The 23123-nt window shown below is 36.7% G+C and overlaps 1 protein-coding gene across 2 annotated transcripts; it reads left to right on the top strand.

The window, feature by feature from the left end:
- Nucleotides 1-435: 435 nt before the first annotated feature.
- On the top strand, nucleotides 436-22882 carry LOC145777259 (tetraspanin-5-like). 2 transcript variants are annotated; one of them, XM_082588597.1, is made up of 8 exons: nucleotides 436-643; nucleotides 9772-9822; nucleotides 14692-14835; nucleotides 17666-17836; nucleotides 19221-19421; nucleotides 20254-20370; nucleotides 20577-20638; nucleotides 22240-22882. In XM_082588597.1, exons 1-8 carry the CDS (start codon nucleotides 581-583, stop codon nucleotides 22403-22405), a joined length of 975 nt encoding a protein of 324 aa, XP_082444723.1. In that variant the 5' UTR covers nucleotides 436-580; the 3' UTR covers nucleotides 22406-22882. The 2 variants fall into 2 exon arrangements, with proteins under 2 accessions (XP_082444723.1, XP_082444724.1); XM_082588598.1 differs by lacking the exon at nucleotides 436-643 and adding an exon at nucleotides 7264-7349.
- Nucleotides 22883-23123: the final 241 nt, after the last annotated feature.

Raw genomic sequence — 23123 nt, forward strand, 5'->3', positions numbered from 1 at the left:
GGTGAAACGCACACTAGTGTTTACATGACATTTGCAAACTTAAAATAAGCAACCCTACTGTATGCTCACAGACAATTTCGAAATTCGAAAACAGACGTTTTAATCAGCCGCTGAGACAGTGTGGCTGGACATCGCATTGGAATAACTTTAAGCAACCCCCACCTAGAACTATAATCTGATTGGTCGGTTAGTGGAATCGTATGCAAAGCGAAAATATGCTTCTCGGAAAGTAGTTTTTGCCTTCGTGCTCTTTAACTTCTCAAGAAAAGTATTTTTGGTTATACTTGTACGCTGATACCTTCTGCGGGCCGCAGCGATACAGCGTGGCGGGCCGCATGCGGGCCGCCAGTTGGTGACCCCTGAACTAGCGTAACACATTTGCATATCACAAGAACATACTTTTTATTCATGACAAATGTTTATTTTTTCAGAGTATTACTAAGTTTTATTTAATTGTAAGAGACTTTTAACAGATATTCTGATGAGTTTGGAACATCTTAATTAGTTTTGTTTTACTAGAAAATCATTTTGTGACAACGTTACGTGTCCTTTTCTAAGTGTTGAAATAACTGCTACAAACATGACAAAAGAAGTTGACTTGTGCACGAAGTATTTTCTTTTTTTTTCCAATGTTTTCTTCTGGGTAGGTGATAATATAAGTGTTTTATCTTATGCTAGGGGCACCTAATAATTTACTTCAGAAGTTTTTTATAGATGAAACATAATAGCTTAATACCATTATTGTTAATTGCAGGTGTTCAATTGGTATTGGTACTTTGGTTTTTGTTGCTAAAGTATTTGATAGAACTTTTTTTGGGTGACTGTCTTTTAGGCACAGACTGAGCTAGGTGCCTGCCAAATAGGTGCGCACACTACATGGCGTCAGGATAAAGGTATCTCGCACTATGGCACCAGGTCATTTAGGTGCTATTTGGTGAGCTAAATTTATCAGAAATATTTGATAATGCGACAGTTTTCCCTGCTGTGTTACAAAGTGAATATCGCTTTAAAACATATCAGTGTGCAGTAGGCTACCTGACTATGCAAGTAGCCTATAGCCTAGAACCCTCTACTACTGTTGATACAAACACATCTCTACAGGACATATGCACCAATTGCACCCTGGCTACAAGTGGCAAACATAATGGTGTAACTTTGCTTAATCGGTACTGTTTCTCGATTCTGGTTTGTGGCTAATGGCTAGCTGGTATGGATATTATCAAATTTTCCATTGGCTTTAAGGTAGGCTATGTTTTATCGTCTTTAAACCTTGACGGGGTTTTTGACGGAAAACTAAGTTACTCTACACTCAAGCTTACCACCTGCTTGAACATACAATATGTTTTTTACTAATGTTTAGTGTAGTTATTATATGGCTTAACTAGAAGTGAACGCAGTCATGTTCGAAAACTTAAATAATTTATTGATAAAGCTTTTGCTGATGCAAACCTGGACTAACAACAATTAAATACCAGACACACACATTAACAAAACTGTGTATTTTTCTGTTCAATCTAACATTTTGTGTGAATAGCATTGCCCTACCTGCCAAGGTGATATAATCTGTAATAACATCAAGCACCTAACAGACTTTACTGGGAATAGTACCTAAATGACTGGGTGTCACCGACCACCGTGCACTAGGGTGCATCGTCTCCCCCTTTTTTTGAAACTGGTTTTGTAACATTGAGAAGTGTGTTCCACTTCAGGAAAAATTCAGCCAAAAAATTTTTTTTTGCTCAGGGACTCCCCCTTCCACTTACTGCTTTGTTAAAAATGCCAGCAGCTGATGGTTCAATTCAGGAACCTCTGAAAAGAAAAGGTAAAGGAAAGCTTTCCAGGCACAATTGATGCCAACACTTCACTGATTGATTTGATTGGTAAAGATTCCTGGTATCTCTTTAAGCTGTTAAAAGTACGCCCAATGTTTTTTGAAAAAAACGTTGGAGTGGGAACAAAATAGTCAGTATAAACTGGCCAAATCAAAAGCAGAAATGTTAACGGTTATAAATGGCTGCTCCGAGCGTGATGTCAAGCTGGCCACAGATTTTCGATCATCAGCTCAAAATATTCAAAACTTTGAAAGCATTCTTCAGGTGGTTCAACAAAGCAAATCTAAGAGACCAAACTTGCGACAAAAACCATAGACTGTTGCATTACATCCATCTAACAAGCTTGCAACTCCACTTTCAAAAGTGGCCTTTGATTATGGGACAAAATCTGAGTTCTGTGCGTAACTACGGTATATCGGCACATAATTTTCAAACACCCATGAAATGTAATTATTTAAAACAGCTTTACTACAAATACTACCCCGTTTGCCTGAAGAATCTATTCTAGCGACTACTCCCGAAGGGAGCTAGACGAAAACGTTCGTTGGACCCTGGGTCATTCTTTTTCAGATCATCCAGGCCATGTAACCCACCATCTCAGATTTTAATGAAACTTTGCACAATTATAGAGAAAGTTGTACTGAGCAAAATGAAACCAATTTTACCGAAATCGGTTCAGTACATCTGAAGTTATGCGCATTTAAAAATGGTCTATTTTGGAATCACTCAAGCGTGAAAATTTACCCAAATTTTAATGTGGAGAGTTTGATGTTGTGTAAATCAGCAACATTTTAAGCTATGACCTTCAGATTTGGTGAAGATACACTTGAAAATGATTGTCAACCTCTTGCAAAGGTTTGAAACTCTAGGTCACGCATGAATGATTTTGTCGTTGTTTTAGTTAGGGTGCATTTTTGAAATCAATCAACCATGACGTGTTTTTGCGATGTTGTGCCGAACAAAGCGATACATCAATATTATCAAGTAAGGTATCAAATGAAAGGTCTTGACCACCTCTTTCTGTTGGTAAAATAAAATATGTGTGTATTTGTGTCTATCTTGTTCAAATAAGCAAAAGATTAAGAGTTGTTGTTTTTCATATATTTTTATTGAAAATAACACTTAAAGTTCATCATTTGAACATACCCAAGTAATTGGCAAATAATCATGCATATAGTGTGCGCTTATTATGCATGAAGTGATCTCCATTTTGTTGAAATGGTACTGATAGATTGTTGTAAAAATTGATATTGTCCTCTAGTTGTTGCAAGATTAGGACTATCAATAACACACAGCACATGTTCATTTGGAAACCAACATTTATCCTGGTGTTTAGGCCAAGTAAATGAATTTGAAGGCCCATGTGGTTGCATAAAATTGATCAAAATGTCTCCATTGTTTTAATCTGCCTGTAGAATGACACCAACATACCATTTTTCATCATAGGTAGCAGCAACATAGTCACCCTGTTTAGGCACTGGACTTGAATCAACAACCATGCTGGAATTGAGAGACAGAGGATGAAAACTACTGGTGTAGGAAAAATTTATGACATTGCTGATTCGTTTCATTGAAATTTTTGTTTGACTATCCGGTCTGAAAAAATGAAATCCTCTTGTACCTTTGATTGTGGTAGCAGATTTAAAGCGATTTTCCAAACTTTTACGCGCTAATTCAATATTCCCTTTTTGAATTTTCAAACAGTGAATATTTGGCAGTTTTTCTTCACAGTGCATAATCATATCATCTAACGATCCAATTTGATGTTGAAGAGGTCTTCGCAAACTTTCCATGGCAGTTGAACGTTTTACTGTACCCCCAATCCCATCACAGGGTGACTTGCCATGAGAAGTTGCAAAGAAGGACCATGATGCTCTGGTGCCGAAATCTTGAGTATGCACATACAAGTTATAAAATTTTTTGCAATTTTTACACTGTGCAGCACAGCCATCCGAGAAATATTCCACTGTCTGTAGGTTAGGAATATTGCTGTTCAAAACTTTGTTGATTTCTGACTGAATAACGTAGACAAATGCAACATCATGTTGCATGTCATCAGATAAAAAACAGAAATTGATGTGTTGAAGTTTGTCATCTTGATTCTTGAAATAGCATACTGCTGGGTGCACTGAACAAGAATTGTGAGACCAATGATATCCTTGAACCTCATCTTGAAATCGGAATGTGTAATTTTCACTGAAATCCAGAAGAATTAAAACTGATGACAGATCAAGATTTTCTTTTCGGTTTCGAAGATAGTTGGACTGCTGTTTGGCAATGTATGAATGAGATATCAAATTGATTAATTTTTGGACTAAAACTTCAATAAAATCTGCAACAGTCATCTGTCTTGTGATTAATTCAGTGCGGTCAACTGCCGTCCATTCCTTGAATGTTATGATATTGTTTCATCCACATCCACAAATTTGTCATTTAATAAAGCTTCTAAAACTTCTTGTTTAGGGCAATGTTGACATCTCATTAGCATACAATCTCTATTTTTCGTGTCACAGACCAACAGCTTGATGAGATCCTGGTATCTTTCTTCAATTTGCGCTGCATCTATTAGCAATATAACATTTTGGTGGATTGTGCAAACGCAGACAGAATGAGTTCCAGAACACCCAGCAGTAACGCACCATTTAGGTCTTAAGTGCAAAATTTAGAAAAACTGATTTTGTCTTTAGGATGTTTGTCTCGAAACACCACGTGTAATTATTTTAATGTGCAAAGGATTAATCGTTTTTGCTCCTATACATTTTTTCTGATGCTCATCCAATCACTGATGCCCGGCATAATGCGAGTATACTCGTTGTTACAGTAAAAATTGATTATTCTTTGCTGAAGATCTTGATGCAGAGTTTTTCCTTGTCTTGGTGAGTTGGTGGTGGCATAGTCAAAATTCCATCTTGCTGCAACAAGCTTCTTGCTGTTCTAACCATATACTCGGAAACATCAAAATAATCTGCCACTTTCTGACGACTATAAGATAGAGGAACCATTGTCAACATTTGGATTTTTTGTGCTCTTGTTGCTTCTGATTTGTTGATCTTTGATTTCAGCAATTCCATGAGCCTATTGAAAGAAGTTGCATTATCTGGCATACCAGTTGCATTGGTGTTACAAGAAGAAGCAGTATCAGCCATATCTTCTTCTGGAACCTTTAACATTTCTTGAAAGTTTACGCAGCAAGCGGCGCGGCTTTGTGATTTCAACCTTCAACGCGGCGCGACAAAAAAAAGTCGAAAGCGGCCACGTACGCTGCGCGGCTTGCATCACTAATAGCCACTACTGTAATTGCAGCTACTGTTATTATATTAAATGACCAATTAGGCTGATTCATTGAACAAGCATTGCATTTCAAGAGTGTATTTTCAGCAAAAATATATGAAAAGCAATAACTCTTAATCTTTTGCTTATTTGAACAAGACAGACACAAATACACACATATTTTATTTTACCAACAGAAAGAGGAGGTCAAGACCTTTCATTTGATACCATACTTGATAATATTGATGTATCGCTTTGTTCGGCACAACATCGCAAAAACACGTCATGGTTGATTGATTTCAAAAATGCACCCTAACTAAAACAACGACAAAATCATTCATGCGTGACCTAGAGTTTCGAAACTTCGCAAGAAGTTGACAATCATCTTCAAGTGTATCTTCACCAAATCTGAAGGTCATAGCTTAAAATGTTGCTGATTTACACAACATCAAACTCTCCACATAAAAATTTGGGTAAATTTTCACGCTTGAGTGATTCTGAAATTGCCAATTTTTAAATGCGCATAATTTCGGATGTACTGAACCGATTTCGGTAAAATTGGTTTCATTTTGCTCAGTATAACTTTCTCTACAATTGTGCAAAGTTTCATTAAAATCTGAGATGGTGGGTTACATTTTCACTTTTTTCTGGATGATTTGAAAAAGAATGACCCCCCTCCTTTTTAAAGCCGTTTTTAAGGCTATTCTATGAGACAAAGTCTGCCTTTTTTTAAAGTTTTATTGAATATTATTATAATTATTAGTAATGAAACAGAATTCACTTTAGGCTTATTGATATTTTTAGTTCATTCATTGATATTATTATAATATTTGCGAGGGAACATGCATAAAACGAACAGTGCATTATCATTTCATAGCTATTTTTTTAGATGTATTCGAGTGAACAGTGTCTACTGAATAGCAAAAAAATTGTTTCTTTGTAAAATATGTTTTATTCACCAAATTTGAATCAAATCATATAGTTGCAATGAATTTAATACCAAACACTTTATGTCTAAGTATTTTAGTTTTGGAGTTATAGCAATTTTTCTGTCCGCAATTTGGGGGGGTCAGGCGCTAGTGGAAGGGGGAGTCCCTGAGCGAAAAAAAATTTTTTGGCTGAATTTTTCTTGAAGTGGAACACAGTTCTCAATGTTATGAAACCAGTTTCAAAAAAAAGGGGGAGACGATGCACCCTACCGTGCACCGCACCTAAATATTGTCACACCACAGTGTGCACACCTATTTGGCAGGTGCCTAACTGTCTGTGTATAAAAGACGTGCCTTCCAAAATTATTGAAGCACTTTAATCTTGTGTGGTCTTGCTAGATATAGTCAGTGATATAAAAAAAATTCCTCATCGTTTTCTCAATTTTCAATCTTGAATCATGTGCCCAAAACTGCCAGTTTTTTTTTTTTGCTGACATGACCAGTCTATTGTAAACTATATTTTTACAGCTGCTAGATATATTTTCTTGCCGATTGTACTTGGGGTAACAGTCTGTGCCATTACTGCAGTTGAAGTAGCATCCTACTTTTCTGACGAAAAAACAGGAACATTAAACTATGTCGAAGCAACTCTTAGAGCATGAGCTTGATCAATGCCCTTTAAGGACAGCTCTCCATTCAGTGGATACCTAGTAATGGAATAATTCACGTGCATTTGTGCAACAATAGTTTATTAAACGGAAACTTTATTCTGCAATTTCAATGACTGGGCCTGAGTGCATCATTGGTTCAAAGCCTCTACACTACAGTCTACAAGTGTCATATGCAAAACTAGCAGAAATCCCCTTTCAGACAGTTATTTTTCAGTCTCATTATATAGATTCAACTTATCAGAAAAGTTGTCTTATTGAAGGGTGTCTCAATGTTTTCTATACTGCTAAAACATTCAACACTCAAGTTTCAAACTTTATCTTTGTTTGGACTTAAAATAGTTGATAGGTGCTTAATTTATAGGAGAGTTGATGGTACGGGTATTTTTTTGTTATTGGTAGATCTATTGATGTATGTGTTGGTATGTTATTTTTAATCAGTTATGTACAACTGTCTGTTGCTGGTTCTTACTTTGTTCTAACACATAAATAAACTAATAAATAGTTTTTTGAAATAAACTGAAATTCACTTTGCTATGTGCGAAATATTCGAACAACGTACTTGTTTTATTTATCAGTGACTGGATACCAGATTTTAGGCTTTAGCATGCCAGCATTACATCGTGGTCGAAACGAAATTAGAATTCACAGTGAGCTATGGATTTTAGAACAAATAATAATAATTTAGCTTAATCTCTTTGGGTTGATAAGTTCATTATGTGTATTTTACTTAATGTGTTGCTCTATTTGAATAAGGTCTCATAGGGTAGAAATGTTTTTATCGAACTTGTCTGTAGTTTTTACTAGAGATGTACCGATACCAATATTTTGGCCGATACCGATCCCGATACCGATATCACTTTTTTAGGCCGATACCGATACTGATACCGATATTTTGGCCGATACTTTGGTGTTACAAAAAGAAGCAATTTTGGTATTTGCAAGGAATTATATCAAATGCTAAGTTTTACCTTACTTGCATAAAACTATTAAAAAAAGCTTTCAATTGGCATAATTCATTAAAGATTCAAGAATCCAATCTCAACCGCATTGTTGTGTCATAATAGTAGGTTTTAGTAATGAAAGGCCACCATAATTGAGGATTGGGGTATAAGGGAAGAAACATTGCATCATAATTGGGGTTTCTGAAAAAAAAGTGTTTGCGCAAACTCTCCAAATAGGCTAATCATAATTGATAATAAGATGTAAAATGTAAACCAAGTGATTTGTGTAGTCGTACAAAAACTATTCGACAAGTAATGTGCAACTTAAGGGCGCTTGTCATTTGGTTGAAAAACTTTTGCCAGGCCAAGACTACCCAGGTAGCAAAAACACACAATTCTGCATCGCTCTCACCCCGCCAAACACTCAAAAAACCCGTGCAACTCGGCTGCCCCCAGCAAGCCGGCTCCACCAGTCGGCGATTCAACTTCCACCCTTAGCCGCAACAAACTTACCAAGCCCAAACAATGTCATGGCAGAATAAGTAGGCCCAAAAAGAAAACAATGGGACCACAAATCTTTTAGGCGGAGCAAGTTTTTAGGCGCAGACAGTTAGGCGCCGGTCAAGTAGGTGCGCACACTGTGGCGTCTAGATATTTAGGTGAGGAGCACTGTGGCGCCCGTTCACTTAGGTGCTATTCCTAGTAAAGTCTGCAGATTGTATCAGCTTGGCAGGTAAGGCAAGGCTTTTCACACAAAATGTTATCACAGAGTGCGCGCCTATCTGACCGGCGCCTAACTGTCTGCACCTAAAAGACGTGGACCCAAGATGACAACCTCATTGCGAAGAAAGGAGCGTCCCCCCGGCCACCAGCACAAGGTTGAGCAGTGAGCACTCACCAGCACAGCGAGCTGCCGCGACCCGCCAATCACAACGGTGCAGCTTCCACACTAGCCATTTCAATTCTTGTCGATGTCAATTATTGCTTCAAAACGGCTGCCGAGAAACATATAGTTGATTGGATGGTCTAAATGGCTAGCATGGAAGCTACACCGTTATGGCCAGCAAATCGCAACAGACCGTCGCCCCAGTGAGCGCCCAGCCCCGTGCCGACAGCGGGGAAGGACACTCCCCCCCACAATGAGGCCGCCATCCCAGGCGCAACAAGACCACTTATTGATTAGATCAGTGAAGATTCGCAGTCCCACCGCCCCCACCCACTCCGCCACGACATTGTTCAAGCCTGGTGAGTCCACCACAACGAAAGGCGGAAACCAAATCATAAACTGACAGAACCAGACCACCAAAACAACCAAGCCACACTCGCACACTGGTCCCTCAAACGTCCAGCAACGCAAAAACGATGCAAAACTACACATTCCCACCACCTGGGTAGTCTTGGCCTGGTTTTATTCTCTGCTGAAAGTAAAAAAGAAACACAAATGATAAATATTGGAGAAATTGAGTCTCCATCACAACTTAAGAATCAAACAACGCAAAACTGCTGAAGCAAAACGTTTTGTTTGAGTGAAAGAATCACTGTAAGCAAACAATGCTTGAAGTCATGGGAGTGTGAGGTATCAAAAATTTGAACAGGTTGTTATTTTTCTACTTCAATGTGACGTTAGTTACTACTTTAAAAAATCTATATCTTTGCTTCTGCAGAAAATCGGCAGCAAACGCCTTTTTTTTACATGTTTAGTATCGGCCACAGTATCGGCCAAATTTTGCCGATACCGATGCCGATACCGATACTCAAAAAATGGCCGATATCACCGATACCGATGCCGATACCGATATATCGGTACATCTCTAGTTTTTACTTATCTGGAATTGACTTATTTGGATGTAAATTGTCTCACCCGGGATATTAAAAATACATATGGAAATATGCTGAATCACACTGAACTTTGAGCATTCGATTAAAAACCTCCTTTGGAGTGAGACTCTTAACAAAAATAGAACCAATTATTAGCACTATGTGTTTGTGTGTTGTGCTTGTGCATTCATACAGTCAACCACTCTAAAAATGATTTTGACGTGACTTATAGTGCAGCAATTTTTTAGAATAAATTTAGAATTAGTTTTAATTGTAGAAGCATCAGTAATTTATACTTTGTTTTTTCCAGGGTGTTGGTTTGTCATTCCTTATTGTTGGCATGTGGGCATGGAGTGAAAAGGTATGCTATTAATATTTTCTTGAATGATTATGGGAAACTTCCTCCTCGGAATGAGCCTTTTATTGAAAATTGATTTTTGCAGTTTGGCATGCTAAAAGAGGCTTTCAAACTTTGAATTTTGAAAACTTCAGAAACTGAGACTAACAAAGAAAGTTTCTGCATGTTGTTGAAGTGTTTATGAATTATTCCATTCGTTGAATGTCGCTGTTCTTGATGTGTCCTTCAAGGGAACACCCTATTGATTGAAACTACCGTTTCTATATTTGTAAAGTGGGTGTTTGTCCACTGAGCTATCAAAGTGGACTTACATGTCAATTGAAACTATTTTTAGTACTGGTAGTCCGGTGGTGTCACGAACAAAACTTGTACATTGCCAACACCTGGTTTATGAAAAAACTTGAAAAACTTTGGACTTGAAAGAGTCCTGATAATCATACAAGAAATAAAATTGACTATATTCTGACATTTCAAAAATTTCGAAATACTGCTGTATCACAGATGCTTTCACAGTTCCTACAGCCGACTGCGACAGCGATCACAACCTACTGGTTGCCAATTTAGACTCAGACTACAAAAGTTAAGAAACTTAAAAAGAAACAGAAAATTGATTGGAAGTTCTGCAAGGATGTAAGCCTAAAAAATGAATATCAACAAAAATTCGAAAATGAAATGATCAGCTCAAAAATCAACAACAAAAACGCAACATCAACAGAGGAAGACTTCAACGTGATTAAACATTCTCTAATTAAAGCAGCTGAAATTTTGCCCACGGTTGAAGCCTCAAAGCATAAGAATTGGATCAAACCCGAAATTCTAGATATGATCAAAGAGAGAAGAAAATATAAGAACAAGAATGACTTAGAATATCAACGCTTAAACAACAAAATAAAGAAGGCTTGCAACGAATCAAAAGAAAACTTTCTCAATAACGAATGTGCTAGGCTACTATTGAAAAAATTTACAATTTCGCACCAAGTGAAGCACACCAAAAGATTAAAGCAATAACAAGAAAATTCCAATCGGTACACAAATCTGGGTGTTTAAAATCTAAATCAGGCAAAGTACTTTTGAAAGAAGACAAGATCCTTAACAAATGGAAAGAATAATTGAAGAGTTATATGGGGACCAAGAAAGAACAACAAAATTATTTAAATTCTCTGAGCCATTTTCAGGACCAACCATTTTAAAAAGTGAAATAACATTCGCTTTAAGTAATACAAAAACAAACAAAGCATTAGGCCCAGATGAAATAAGCACTGAAATGATAAAAGCACTAGATGACATTGGCATCGACGTACTCCACGCACTCTTCAACAAAATATATGACACCGGTGAAATTCCAACCGATATGACAAAATCTATTTTCATTACAATCCCGAAGAAACCAGGAACAAGAGAATGCGAAGAACATTGCACAATCAGTCTGATGTCCCATATTATTAAACTACTGCTGAGGGTCATCATGAACAGAGTTAGAAACAAATTACACCCAGACATAAACGAATACCAATATGGGTTTATGCCTGATAAAGGAACAAGGAATGCGGTCTTCATTCTGAAAAACCTCGCTCAGAGATCAATCGAAATGCAAAAAGACCTGTATTTATGCTTCATCGACTATAAAAAAGCTTTTGATAAAGTTCAACACAATGAAATGTTATGCATGCTCGACCGAATTGGAATTGACGACAAAGATCTAAGAATCATTCAAAATTTATATTACGAACAATCAGCTGCTATTAGGATTAATGATGACTGCAGTGACCAGTGACTGACCACACGTCCATTCAGAAAGGAGTAAGACAAGGTGGTGTACTATCACCCGACTTTTTCTCATTGTACAGCGAAATAATTTTAAGACATATTGAAGATGAGAGAGGTATTAGTATTGGAGGAAACAACATTAACCACATACAATATGCTGACAATACCGTTTTGATGCCGACTCGGACGTAAAACTGCAGAACATCTTAGATATTGTGTGTGCGAAAAGCAAGATATTTGGCATGGAATTAAATAAAAAGAAAACAGAAACAATGGTCATAACAAAGAAAAAAGCAGCCGAAACTCCTATTTGTAATTTATCAGTTAATGGAACAATTCTTAAACAGGTCCAAAAATTCAAATACCTCGGTACTATGCTGAATTGGGATGCAAGAGACGAAACAGAGCTCAACATAAGAACAGCCCAAGCAAAAGCAAACTTTCAACAAATGAAACCAATTCTTTGCAATAAAAATATCTCCTTTAAGACAAGGTCTAGAGTTTTAAAATGCTAGGGTAGGGTGGGGTGAATTGGGTAGGTGGGGTGAAATGGGTATGCTGTACAAATTACTCCATTATACTTTTTGTAGGGATGGGACAATGATCTTTTTTTGCCATGAAATACCACATTGCATTATCCAATTAATAATCAAAAATTTGATTTATATTGCATTTTTCATGGTGATATTGTAAAAAATATTTGGAAAAAAATTATTTCTGAATTTTTTATTTTTGAAAAACTTTTGATTTTCTTTTTGCAGGAAGCCAGTGGGAAGGATCTTTCTGTTCTAATGTAACATACCTGTAATAGATTATCAGTACACAAGAAAGTCAATTTCTGTGACTTTTATAAAACATATTTTTTAAGCTATTACAAACGTGGGGTGAAATAGGTATACTGAAATTTTCTGTTTCAAAATTGAAGTATCATTTCAGAGACAAAATTAACTAAGATTTTGATTTGATTTTGGTGTAGACCTACACATTGTTGTAGCTATGTCCTACAGAGTACACACGCCTGTCTTGTACAAATGTTTTGTGTTAATTTTGAGTTATCATAACTGCCAATTTCCTGTGTGTATAAAATTTCCTTCTCAAAAATTTATTTTTTCCTAAAGCTCAATTTTTTTTTAAATGGTTTTGTTGTACCCCTTTCAACCACTAGAATGCATAAAATAGGTATATTAGGGTTAATGATAGGTTTACTACAGGAAACTGTTTGCATACCCATTTCACCCCAACTTTTTGGGGTGAAATGGGTATATGGGGGAACAAAAAAAAGGTTACTACAGCTTTAATATTCAATTTTAGGAAAATTAGCCAATAGCATTAGTTACACCAAAGACCCAATGTCATAACCCAAAAAAATATTTAGGTGATCCACCAATAGCAAGATTACACAGCCCAAAATATATATACAAAAAATATACTCATTTCACCCTACCCTATATTTATCCTGTTTTTCACTACAATTCTGAAACCTGGAATATATCAACAAAAATGGCTGAAAAAATGAATGCTTTTGAAATGTGGTGTTTCCGTAGAATGCAACTCATTTCATGGCTGGCAAAAAAAAACAAATAAAGAAATTTTACACCAAGTGAACCAAACCAGAACTCTGTTAAAAAGTATGGAAACCAGACAATATAAATTTCTTGGCCATATAATAAGAAAGCAAAAAGTGGAGCATCTCTCTTTAACTGGTAAATTTTTTGGAAAGCGGGCACCTGGCAGATAAAGACAAACACATCTGATGCAATTTAACGACAAGGCAGAAACAATCATCCATGCAACATACAATAGAAACATTTGATCTAATTATTCATCCGAGGCCGTCGATGCCTGGTTCAGGCAAGGCAATTAAAGAAGTCCGGTAGTATCAGACTTTTTGACCATAAAAAATAGGGCTGTGAAATTGATTGTGGGGTTGGGAGTATTTTGTGTTTGCTATATTTGTGTAATAAATATTGCCTCATTGCTGTGACTATGCAACTATGATTGATGTATTAGCTCTACTAGCTGCTAACAAAGCAAACTGTTTATGCACATTTTTGACTTAACCGAGTTTTATTACTTCTCAAAGAATCGCAACTTACATTGTACCTTCTACTCTGCGGTTATTTTATTACAAACCAATCCCTGTCACAGACATATTAATGGCAGAAAAAAGAGAATGAAAATTTAATTTGATTATTTATACGATCATTTAGTTACATTTTGCAGAATATGCATTATTTGAAATTAAGAGTATATTGTATAGGGCTATAGGCTATAGTATGCAGCTGCGGTGTCCAAAGTTCGGCCCTCGATATGTTTTTGTATAGCCGGGCCTATTGTTGCACAATGTGTTGTTTTTGGCCCGCAGACACACAGAAATCATACAAATTCAACTTGCATTTTTTAATTGATGACAGTATTTTTCATACAAATCCAGGCGAGAAAAGGTAGAATCATTGTTGCATTATAATTGCAAAATAAATTATTATTGCCTGAGAGTGCAAATTCAACGACGTCTTTCTGTCGTGGCTTTTTATCAGCAGCTTGATAAAAACACATTTCTAGAAATGCAAAAGTTTGCGACGAAATATTGCGCTTGTTAGGTTCAATACATTTGTGTGAGCAGACGTTCTCGATTATGAACTTGAACAAGAACCGCTTGAGGTCATAGCTGAGCGACTCCCACCAACGTGGTATTTTATGCTTGTCTACCATTAACCTCGAACCAGACTTGACCTGAGTACAGAAATCAAGACGTCATCCTTGACAATAACATAGCTGTGTTTTACAAAGTTTCTAAATGTGTTTATTTCTGATGGAAAAGCAGATGACTTATACAGCCTCTTATCATATCCCGTAGTATGTAGGAGGTAGGTAGCCTATACAACGAAATACTTAAACCTGCATGTTGCTTTGTCGTATGAAAATGACATTAAATAATACAACATTGCTATAATTATATTCATCTTTTTACACAAAACAAGATTCTCAGAGGCTGTTGACCCACGTGGGAAAAAGTTTGGACACCCCTGGCATACAGTATATTATGTTAGATTTTGTTCTGGCATCTGTGAAAAGCTTGTAATTTTTGCATAATTTCTTTTTCAGGGATTTTTCGACAATGTTTCTGTGATTAGCTCGATGCCAATTGACCCTGTTGCGCTATTAATAGCTATTTCAGTGGTGATAATTTTGGTGAGCTTTACAGGATGTGTTGGCTCCTTGAGAGAAAACATAACTTTGCTCAAAATAGTAAGTGATTTGTCTTCTTGAATTGTTTTTGTTTTTTTCAAAGGTTCAATTAGACGTATGGTAATGATCTATTACAGTAGGTCATCTAACTTTTTTGAGAAAGGAACAGGTGACTGTGAAAAAAGATGCTCGAGAGTTGGATATCTATTTTGTTCAATACAGTCAGCAACTTGTAGTAGTGATTTAACAGAGTGCGTGTGATTTAGTCAGCTGTGTGCACAATTGATACGTTTGCAGCAAAAACAGTTCTACAGTAGATGCAAATCGCCTTGTTTTGGCCCAATTCGTAAATTTAGTATCAACTAAATCAGTTATTAGAATTTTTTATGACAAACATAACTTAAATCAGTTAAAGGGATCATAACAAATGCAGCGGCATTGATTACGATGACGTTTCTTTTTGTGACTCTATTGCCGGCTATTACGTTCTGCGCCGATCTGAGGAAACGAACGACGTTACTTTTTTGTTTATTACCATCGGGCAGTGGCGGCTCGTGAGGCGAGGTTGCATCCCCCCCTGGGTTGTAAAAGAAAAACTTTTTTATTCAATTTATTTTTATTTCTAAATCCTAAATTTTAATTGAAAAACTTGTCTTAACGTTAAAAACATCTAAATTTTAGCTACTGTGTCGTAATAACTATAGCCATTCCTACTTTTTTATTGTTTTCTTGGCTCCGGTTTCCTTTCGTGACTGATTTTCCTTATCTTATTACTGAATTTTTATTGGAAATGCTCTATGAAGGGCTGCAGTCCAACTCTGAAGGTTACTTTTTTATGACGATTGACGACGTATGCGAAATTTCCAGCAACTTCTATAACTTTCTGTTAAACTTGCTGAGCCACTTTCTGGCAATCCATTTTTCTGGTTCTAGGTTGTGGCCGACTCTGAAAGTGACTCGGCTGAAATCGGATGTATCGATTTGCCAGTGTATTTTTAGGCTAATGAAGAACAGGTAGGCTAACTATGTCGGTACCCGGACATTTTGCCGAAAGACATTTTGCTGAATGGACATTTTGCCGAAACTCCTTTTCGTGTTATATGTATCGATATTCTCCACAGTGTGTTTTAGTCTATCGTTCACAACCTTAGTCCTTTCGGCAAAATGTCCATCGGCAAAATGTCTTTCGGCAAAATGTCCTTTCGGCAAAATGTCTTTCGGCAAAATGTCTTTCGGCAAAATGTCCTTTCGGCAAAATGTCCGTGCACGGCTATGTCTTGCTGAGCGTTAAGAAAAGAAAAAACTAGACGATTTTGATAGTAGGGTAGAGTTATATGGTAGAGTTTATTTAACTTGTGTTAGTTAGGAAGTGATGTAGTTACTGAGATTTGTGAATTTTTAATACCGTACGGGTACAGTGGGTTTTTGCTTAGAGGGCTATAGACATTAGGGTACTGTTATTTGGCTATCAACATCGTAGCCCCTCCACTACAAATGACCACGAGCCGCCATTGTCATTGGGAACAAATTGGCCAAACGTGTAGGCTATTAGATATCATAATAACCTTTAAATTTCACAGGTATATGTAGATGCATTTTTTTGCATTTAACACTAGAATTACCAGGGTGTCCTATAGGACACCGGGTCTTCTTTAATCTGCAATTGCCGCTTCGGATTAAGAGCTTTTGTTCTGAAATTCTTTGACTTTTAACAAAATTCACTTGACATAATGTTACCATGTTGCCCGAATGCCAAGGATATTTGTTAAAGAAATTATATCACATTTTTGATTTTACACCCTAGAATTACCACGGTGTCCTATAGGACACCAGAAAGCATGTTACACTGTATTGGCTTAATAACCTAATTTTAAATCTAAATCTATTTTGCTCTCAATAGCTGCCTATCGAAACTCACTCATTATGACGCAACAGCGAGTCTTTGATTTGTAACACAGCAACAGCAAGCTTTACATTTCACGCATGTACCTATGTAAAGTACCAACAAAAAGCTAAAAAACAATCTGTCTGTTATCCACCATGCATTCTACGCCAGATGTGGACACCACCACGGCTGCCAAAAAGCCATATGTGATCGGTACCTACAATGAGAACTAAGTTGGTGTCGACGTTTTTGATCAAATAGTTCGTTTGTACAATAGCGATCAGTTTCCACGAGGTGGCCATATTATGGGGTAACATCCTCGATATAGCAGCAATCAACGCATGTGCCCTTTTTATAAAGTCGACTGGTAACCATATATCACGAAGAGACTTTATACTCGAGCTCATTGAATGTTTGTGCCACCAACTAATAAACAACACAACTATTTTGTCATGACACTTGAGTCAAGTAAACGCAGGAAATGCTATAGATTCTATAACATAGTATAGAAGAGGCTGTAACAATGCAACGACATTTACGTGTTCCAAGTGTCAGAATCCTACCTGTGGAAAGTGTTCGCAAAATGATTCGAAAGTTATTTTTGTGAAATTCAGCGGGTGTTGCAAATGATACTGTGATGCAGCCATTATATATATGGCTGGCCACAAGTGTACTTTTGTACTCATTTATGTTTCTTTTACATCTGTAGGCTAGTCTAAGATTTGCTAAACCATGTCTCATGGAGTGCTTATTTCTTGTGCTTTTTTGTTCGAAATAGGTTTTCAACAATACAAGTTGCATGCAAATGTGTTTTTTATGAAACTGCATTCATTTAGAATGCATAATAATAGTTAAAACACTAGCAGTTACACAGAAAAACGCTGCAATACTGAAGGTGTCCTATAGGACACCGTGGTAATTCTAGGGTGTAAAAAATCCTGGTAATTCTAGTGTTAATAAAGAAATTGGACTCCGTGTGTGATTAATGGTTCTTCTTTTGTGCAGTTTTCTGTTTGCCTTGGAATGGTCTTTTTCATTGAATTGATTTTTGGAATACTGGGATTCGTATACAAGGAGTGGTTCGACGAACAATTTGCCAACTTCATAAGTAAAACCATCAGTGAATACAGAAATGACCCTGATCTTCAAAATATTATTGATTTCTCACAAGACTATGTAAGACTTGTCTTTTATATTATCACCTTTTTTGGGACGATTTGTAAGATGTAAAGTGTACTATATCAAGTAAAAGTGATTGTTTACCAAGGAATCGAATATGCTCACACGTATTGATAGGCCAAAAGCGGAAATCTGCTTTTTGATACTTGTTTGCCACCCCCACTAGTGGGGAACAAACCGACGATGGATTATGATGATGATGTTTTCACAGACATGGTTTAATTCACTATAAGTCACTGTAACGGCAAAAGTGGAGGTTTCTCAATCTCGCCTATCAGTGTTGGGAAAACCACATGATGTCAACTACTGCTATTTCTAGGCTAATTTACTCGTTGTAGCCTGGTAGTCGGTTTTGAGGCCAATGCTGATAGCTTAGTAGACTCTTTCTCTAGGCCTACCTGTGCAAATACTGATACATAGTGATTAGTGATGTTAGTATTTTTGGGATGTTTTTTTTTCATTTTTAAAAAGCTTGTTTGTATAAAAAAAATATATAAAACAAATTGTTGTTTATTATTAGCAACTTTTGAAAAATTCAAATGCTGTAAGGCCTGCAAGTCTGCAACTGAAGTAGCCTAGTTCTGAAATGAACGAAAGTAAAACATCTAATTCTAAGGCCTACTCGAATCAGTTAACCTGTGTTACTTGACTCAATTGCCTGCTCTCATTCACATAATTTACAAAATTAAACTTAAACTAGTTCAACTTTTCATTTTGCAACTCTATTTTTGTACTTTGGAGTTCTTTATTTAGGCTAATGATTTTTCCAAATTTTAAACCTTTGTTGCTTGAAAATGTAGGCTATGAAATGATTACAAACAGTATAAAAAAACTGAAATAGCAAGCAAAAAAGCGATCACTAAAAACAATTTGTGAAATTTATCTTACGTTGCTACTAGTTGTCATGTTGATTGTAGGCTACTTATACAGGCGTATCATTTACTCAATAAACGAAATAAAGCATTTCTCTAAACGCTTCCGAATGCACAAACATTAGCAAATCTTGTGGCCTATTGTTTGTACTATTCATTTTGAACAACATCTATACACATACCATGTTAGTAAGCTAGATTTTCCCCCGGTGACCCGTTTTTATCAGATTTTCTGGCGACATGAACAATTGAACATTGTCAGGCTAGCAAGAAAACCCTCTCTCTAGCATTTATGGTCTCCCAACTTCAAAATTGATATTGAAAATGTGTATTTTTATTAGCTCTGTGTTTTTACTGAGTAGCCTATGATGCTGTCAGTTGTAAAAATCACTTTTTGTAGGTAGTTAATGAGATTTGGCAGCACTCCACAAAACATTTCACGTCTTGACACGCATGTAGCTAAGTAAGCAGAATCCAAAGTTGTTCAATCATCTTTTTACTTTGGGCAGCTTCAGTGTTGTGGAGGTGCTCTTGGTCCTGACGATTGGGATAACAACGTGTATTTCAACTGTTCCTCACTGATTTCGATTAACAACGCACTGCTTGCTCCCATGGAGGCATGCGGAGTGCCATTTTCTTGTTGCTTGAAGGAGAATCCTCCTGTGATTAATACGCAGTGCGGTTTTAGAGTTCGTGATCCTTCAATTTCGGTGCGTTCTATCGAAGATATTTTGTTACTTTAGCTTCAGACTAATGTAATGTCCAAGTCTTTGTTATTGTAATGGAGTTTTATATGTTTATTTTAACTCTAAACGAGCAACCCTTAAATTGAACTGTTATTATGTAAACCTTGCCGATTAAACTTCAAGCTCAAGGTTGGAAGTTGCGTCCATCGTTTAAGCAACGATTTATCAATGGTGGCCCTGTCAATGTCAACCACTACAGGTCATTCGATTTGTTCTTTTTGCATTATGTTTGTTAATGATATAATGATTTTATTAGCCTCCAAAGCTTGTATGCGACTTTCATTACTTTGTTTGTTTCTGACTAAACACTAAGGTAGACTGGTTTTTTAAAGGTGCTCATTACCATCGCAAGGTTATGTTTTACATGTTGCCCACACAATGTCGCCCACTGTGCGTAAGGGTGTGATCTTAATCCTAGAAGAAAACAAAGAAAAACAGTGACTTGTGTTCAAAAATTGTTTATCATGTTTCTCTTGTAGCGCTCACAAATCTTGCAAGTAGACAAATCAGTTGAGTGTAAAAATATAGCCGGTTCACCGATCTTTTATACAGCCTAAATTGTAGCTTACCACGGAAACAGAGAAGCAATTCCCTGTCTCCGGTAACGTCCTAACGACGCAGAGGCGGCACTCAACCACTAGGCCATTGAGCCGGTTTACCACTGTTACTGCTTAGGAATGGCAATAAGAAGCTCAGAAATTGTTACAGCTGGTACCTTTCTCCTAAAGCTACAAGTTTACCCGCTCAACTCAAACTGTATAGGACAAATTCTTGACTGTATTTGTAATCTTTTCAGGTTGCGGAGAGAGCGACAAGAATTTACACTGTCGGTTGCATCACTAGCTTTGGAGATTGGTTAAATTTCAATCTTTATATATTGGCGGGAATAGCTATTGGTTTAGCTTTGGTACAGGTAACAATCTGAGTGAAAACAGGTTCTTTGAACGCCAGAGACTTACTGTCCCAGCTACATTGTTTTATTTAACTGCATACGTTCAATCAATGTGAAAAGCCAACTGGGGCAGCTTTTGTAATCACGTCATCGGGGCAAGTGCTGTAAATGAAAGTTACATTAAACAGATTAACGTAGAAATTTTCTTACTGTTTCAAAATTTTCAGGTACTTCCGCTGTGTTTTGCACAAACTTTGATGGCCGAGATTAAAGCTGTAAAAGCAAGATGGTAATAAAAATCTTTTCGTATTGTCTGTGTTTTAGGCCAGGGCTTCCCAAACTTTTTTGCTCGCGACCCCTTTTTCTCTCTTAAAATTTTTCACGACCCTTTACGATTAAAAACGACGAATTCTACATTTGTGATATTTATTGAAAAGCTTAGATCAAACGAAAACCAAAAACAATTCACCGGCACTCATTTATTTCTGACCATCACAACGAAGCCTATTGGTAGCTTACTGGAAACAAAACAAAAAAGCAGCACATTTATCCTGTTTGATGGGTGTCACTGCTTTCTGCCATAAAGCAAGTCCACCATTGGCTCAGTGTTAGTTAAAGCAGGTCTCAAGAAGGTTTTAATGCTGCTTAGATTGGAACGGTAGGCAAAGTGAGAACATTTCAGATAAATCATTTTGAAATTTTTGTTTCCAGATGTTCAATTTTTTGATAAACGCATCAATTTTAGATTTCAATGTAAAATATTGATACTTTCTTCTAGGAGGGACAAATTAAATTCGTTCAGCTTTTAAAGCAAATCTGACATTTGGCATAATTCCAAAAGCTAGATGCAAAAATGGTGGACCAAAACTGAATTTAATTCTGTTTGAAAAAAAATCACGATTTCAGTTTTCAACGTTAATTGGCTAGCCATTTTAAATCTTTGACTTTTGAAAACCACCTCACTTCACGATGCAGTAAAAGAGTTTTTAACTCGAATTCCATTTCACCTCATAAATTTTCAAAAATACTGGCAGCCTATTTAGTGCTCGACTCTCAATAAAGTTAATAACTGTCACAACATCTCGCACAGAAGTGTTAATATGCAGTACCTTGTGCAAATTGGTATACTTTCTGCGACCCCTGAAGTTCGTTACGCGACCCCTAGTTTGGGAAGCCCTGTTTTAGGCTATTTTTTGCTTACTGTGCTCTTTCTATTGCTTTGTGATTTTCAACTATAGAAGGTTAGTTAAGAATGAATTACCGTTCAAAAATAGTACAAATAGACTTTATTGCTTTCTCCTAGAAATTATAAGCGACCTTTCTAATTCAGCAAAAAGATTTTAGCTTTTAAAGTTAAACTAAACACAATAAGATGTGTTCCTCTAGTGATGGCTATCGGAAATAACCATTGGGGCGGCAAAAACATTGCTTACTAGTTGCTTACGCTGGTCTGGCGAGGAAATATGGGCTAATCCTAGAAAAAATGTATGAATTAATACGAACTGTATTCTGTCACCACTGTTTGTATTGAGTAACCTTAGTTAGCCTAGACTGCTGACTTTCAATTATGAAATGCAATGCTTAATCCCTGACTGCGCAGCGCGCGTACGTCAGAAATGCAGCAATGCAATAATTGCAATATTGCAATTGCTCTAATTGGTTTAACTTGCGGTGGTTGTTTAAATGAAAGTTGAAATTGCTATCGCGACAAATGAAATTGCTACTATGTTCAAAAGAACAATTAATTTTACTACGAAATAATCAAATCTCGCGTCATTCATGCATTACGGATTCGGACTTTGCGTCATTTGTGTTTTGCGACCTAGGGATCCTGTCATTCGGACGGCGGCATGAAGTCATCTGTTTGATCTGGGTTTATTATTTTGTCAGGGAAAAAGAGCATGAAACGATGGAAGGTGAAAAAATTGTAATGAAGCCTGCACCCCCGGGAAGCAATGGCCCTTTGCTGGTCCCTCAGCGTGGCAAGGTAGCTCCTAGTGTTCCTGCTGCTAATCCGTCTAGTGTTCCGGCTGCTGATTTAGAGGACATAGGATAAAGCTCTATTCGGTCAAAGTCCGTACCGGTAATTGTTGTTCCAGATGGAAGTAATGGCCTACCAAAGCTAAATCTACATTATATCAAAACTAAATCTACGTTCGACTTCGAATCGGTTTTAAAGAAATGTCTCCAAATTTTCAAGAACTTATATAGATATTGTTGTTGATGATTATATCAGAGAACTTAGCAACTGCGTGAGAAAAAAAATCTGTATTTTGCAAGTAAGCATGTCTTGTTAAAAAGTTTCATTGGTTTTTAGAGTGCGTACCTTTCAAAATGGGTTGTGAATGCTTACTCATTCATATCATGTTACTTGCGCGAAGTTTTGCTAGTTTAAAAGTATCTGTGGTTGTTTTTACATGTTTGCTTTCAATCTTACAAATAGCAGTTTGTTCTCAAAAGTAGTAAGCTACAATAAATGTTTATGTGTGGGTTTTTTCAAGTTGTATTAAACTTTCTTTCAAACAAACGTTCATTGCGCCTGCGCTACCAGTAGGCTACAGCTAGTGAGTGTAGAGTAGACCACTGCATACAGAAACAGCGTAGCCAATATAAACCTGTTTTTATGTTAGACTGAAAAAACAAAAGTGGTTGGAGATGATTTGCATATGTTAAAAAATGTCAAAATGCATTTTACTTATTGATTAGGCCTACTAGGGAACGTTCAAATATTACGTAACGCTTTTTTTCCGAATTTTTGACCCCCCCTCCCCCAT

The sequence above is a fragment of the Aplidium turbinatum genome, chromosome 9 (assembly GCF_918807975.1).
Source record: "Aplidium turbinatum chromosome 9, kaAplTurb1.1, whole genome shotgun sequence".
Taxonomy (NCBI): Eukaryota; Metazoa; Chordata; class Ascidiacea; order Aplousobranchia; family Polyclinidae; genus Aplidium; species Aplidium turbinatum.

Excerpts from the sequence above, each read along its gene's own strand:
- LOC145777259 (XM_082588597.1), top strand. The coding sequence starts at position 581 with ATGACAAAAGAAGTTGACTTGTGCACGAAGTATTTTCTTTTTTTTTCC. Across the intron at positions 644-9,771 it reads TTTCCAATGTTTTCTTCTGG|GGTGTTGGTTTGTCATTCCT; the intron begins GTAGGTGATAAT and ends TGTTTTTTCCAG. Across the intron at positions 19,422-20,253 it reads TTCGTGATCCTTCAATTTCG|GTTGCGGAGAGAGCGACAAG; the intron begins GTGCGTTCTATC and ends TAATCTTTTCAG.